Source organism: Terrapene carolina, unplaced genomic scaffold, assembly GCF_002925995.2.
Source record: "Terrapene carolina triunguis isolate 2854851 unplaced genomic scaffold, T_m_triunguis-2.0 Scaffold26341, whole genome shotgun sequence".
NCBI classification, from domain to species: Eukaryota; Metazoa; Chordata; order Testudines; family Emydidae; genus Terrapene; species Terrapene triunguis.
Window position 1 is genome coordinate 940 of NW_020690692.1, and position 2,498 is coordinate 3,437.

Sequence of the window (2,498 nt, forward strand, 5' to 3'; positions counted from 1 at the left end):
CGAGCGAGGGGTCTCCGTGTAACCGGCCGCCCCGCCCCAGAGTTGGCTGCATTCCTATTTAATCCTTGTGTCACCTGGGATCTGGCCTCTGGGAGTTTATCTGGGTGAAAGGTTTTGTTATTGTGGGATGAGTCACGGGACACAAGTATTTAGAGGAAAGGTGACAGCCGAGCTGGGGGGGGCGCGGGACCAAGGGAGGCTTAACTATCTGGCCTGGTCCCCTGAGAACAATGCCAGCCCCCCCCCCCCCCCCCCCCCCCCCCCCCCCGGCCCCCCCCCCCCCCCCCCCCCGCCCCCCTACTGACGCCCCCTGTCCCCCCCCCCACACAGGCTGTGCTGGATAAGGCTGGGGCAGGGACGGCTTCCCAGACTGTATCCAAGAGCAAGTCCCTGCCAGAGGTACGTCTGCCCCACCCCCAAACCCCGCTCAGGGTCCCCGGGGTGGGGAAGGGGTTTGTGGATCTGGTCTCTCCTTTGACCTCATTCCCCACCCCCATTTGAGGGGGATCGTGGGGTGGGTTCCCAATTCTCCCCGCCGGGGTCTGATGTGGGGGCCCCCTCTCTGGTTGGAGAGGAATTGGCAGTGCTTGCTGGTGTATGGGGGGTTTGCCCCCCCATTTCCCCCTGGTTCAAGGTGGAGTTCGAGGGTCCCAAAGGGGAGGGACAAGACCCCAGTTGCCACCCCTCACTCTGTTCCCCCCCACACACCCCAGGAGTCGAAGTCTTTTGCCATGGGGATGTTCCAGGGTCGGATGAGCACGGAGCAGGTGTTCCCCTACCCTTCAGGTAAGGGGGAGCTGGTGTGGGGGGAGTCCTGGGGGGTGGGGAGCTCGCTGCCCCCATGGTGCGCTGGGAGGAGGCGAGGCTGCGAGGAGCTGCCCCATTGGCTTGGGGGGTGACTCCAAGGGGGGAGGAAAGGGAAGTTGGAGGCAGGGAGCTTGAACCCCCCCCAACTCCATTGGTTCCCCCCCATCACTCACCGCCTGACTCTTCCCCCGCCCCCCAGTGCTGACCGAGGAGCAGGTGCAGTTCCTGAAGGAGCTCGTCGGACCCGTCAGCCGTTTCTTCCAGGTGAGGGGGGATGAGTTAGGGGGCTGGGGTTGTTTGGGGGGACTGAAAGGGAAGGCCTGGAATAAGGGGAAGGGGTTGAGTTGGGGGCTGGGGTTGTGTTTTGGGGGGCTGTGGGGAGGGGAAGGGGCTGAGATTGGGGGGAAGGGCTGAGTTGGGGGGCAGGCTGGAAGGCCAGCGGGAGACCAGCCAGGTCTGAGTTTGGGGGCGTTGGGGGGGGCTGGGGGGCAGGTGAGGGGGCAGTGGCCTGGATGGGGGTCCCTCCCTCGGACTCCCCCTCTCTCCCCCCCGCCCCCAGGAAGTGAACGACCCGGCGGCGAACGACTCGCTGGAGCGGGTGGAGGACCGGACCATGCAGGGGCTGAAGGAGCTGGGGGCCTTTGGGCTGCAGATCCCCCCTGAGCTGGGGGGTCTGGGGCTGAGCAACACCCAGGTGAGACACCCCCCTCCCCATTCCACACACCCCTGACCTAGCCGCTGCCCCCTAGAGGGGAAGGGCCCCGCCTCCCGCCCCCTGCGCTCACCCCTTTCCCCGCAGTACGCCCGGCTGGTGGAGATCGTGGGTCTGCACGACCTGGGCGTGGGGATCACGCTGGGGGCCCATCAGTCCATCGGCTTCAAGGGGTTGCTCCTCTACGGGACGCCCCAGCAGAAGGAGAAGTACCTGCCCCGGCTGGCCACAGGTGAGGGGCGCTGGGGGGGGCTACATAAGAACGGCCGTACTGGGTCAGACCAAAGGTCCATCCAGCCACTGATGGACCCGTCCTCCATGAATTTCTCTAGTTCTTTTTTGAACCCTGTTCTCGTCTTGGCCTTCACAACATCCAGTGGCGAGGAGTTCCACAGGTTGACTGTGCTCTGTGTGAAGAACAACTTCCTTTTATTTGTTTTAAACCTGCCACCCATTAATTTCATTGGGTGGCCCCTAGTTCTTATATTATGGGAACAAGTAAATAACTTTTCCTTATTCCCTTTCTCCTCATCACTCATGATTTTATAGACCTCTCTCATATCCCCCCTTAGTCTCCTCTTTTCCAAGCTGAAAAGTCCCAGCCTCTTTAATCTCTCCTCATGTGGGACCCGTTCCAAACCCCTAATCATTTTAGTTGCCCTTCTCCGAACCTTTTCTAGTGCCAGTAGATCTTTTTTGAGATGAGGCGACCACATCTGTACGCAGTATTCAAGATGGTGGCGTCCCATGGATTTAGATAAGGGCAATAAGATATTCTGCGTCTTCTTCTCTATCCCCTTTTTAATGATTCCTAACATCCTGTTTGCTTTTTTGACTGCTGCTGCACACTGCGTGGACGTCTTCAGAGAACTATCCACAATGACGTCAAGATCCCTTTCCTGATGCGTTGTAGCTAAATTAGCCCCCATCATATTGTATGTATAGTTGGGGTTATTTTTCCCAATGTGCATTACTTTAC

General features: G+C 59.9%; 1 protein-coding gene across 1 annotated transcript in view; it reads left to right on the forward strand.

The window, feature by feature from the left end:
- LOC112124343 (very long-chain specific acyl-CoA dehydrogenase, mitochondrial-like) overlaps window positions 1-1,820 on the forward strand; it is a gene marked incomplete at both ends in the record, with an annotated part of 2,178 nt that extends 358 nt beyond the window's left edge. Inside the window, 5 exons of the mRNA XM_026662349.2 lie at window positions 331-399; window positions 714-786; window positions 1,007-1,071; window positions 1,367-1,501; window positions 1,607-1,820. Of these exons, the coding sequence (XP_026518134.2) occupies window positions 331-399; window positions 714-786; window positions 1,007-1,071; window positions 1,367-1,501; window positions 1,607-1,820 (556 nt within the window). The remainder of the gene's footprint in view (window positions 1-330; window positions 400-713; window positions 787-1,006; window positions 1,072-1,366; window positions 1,502-1,606) is intronic.
- Window positions 1,821-2,498: the final 678 nt, after the last annotated feature.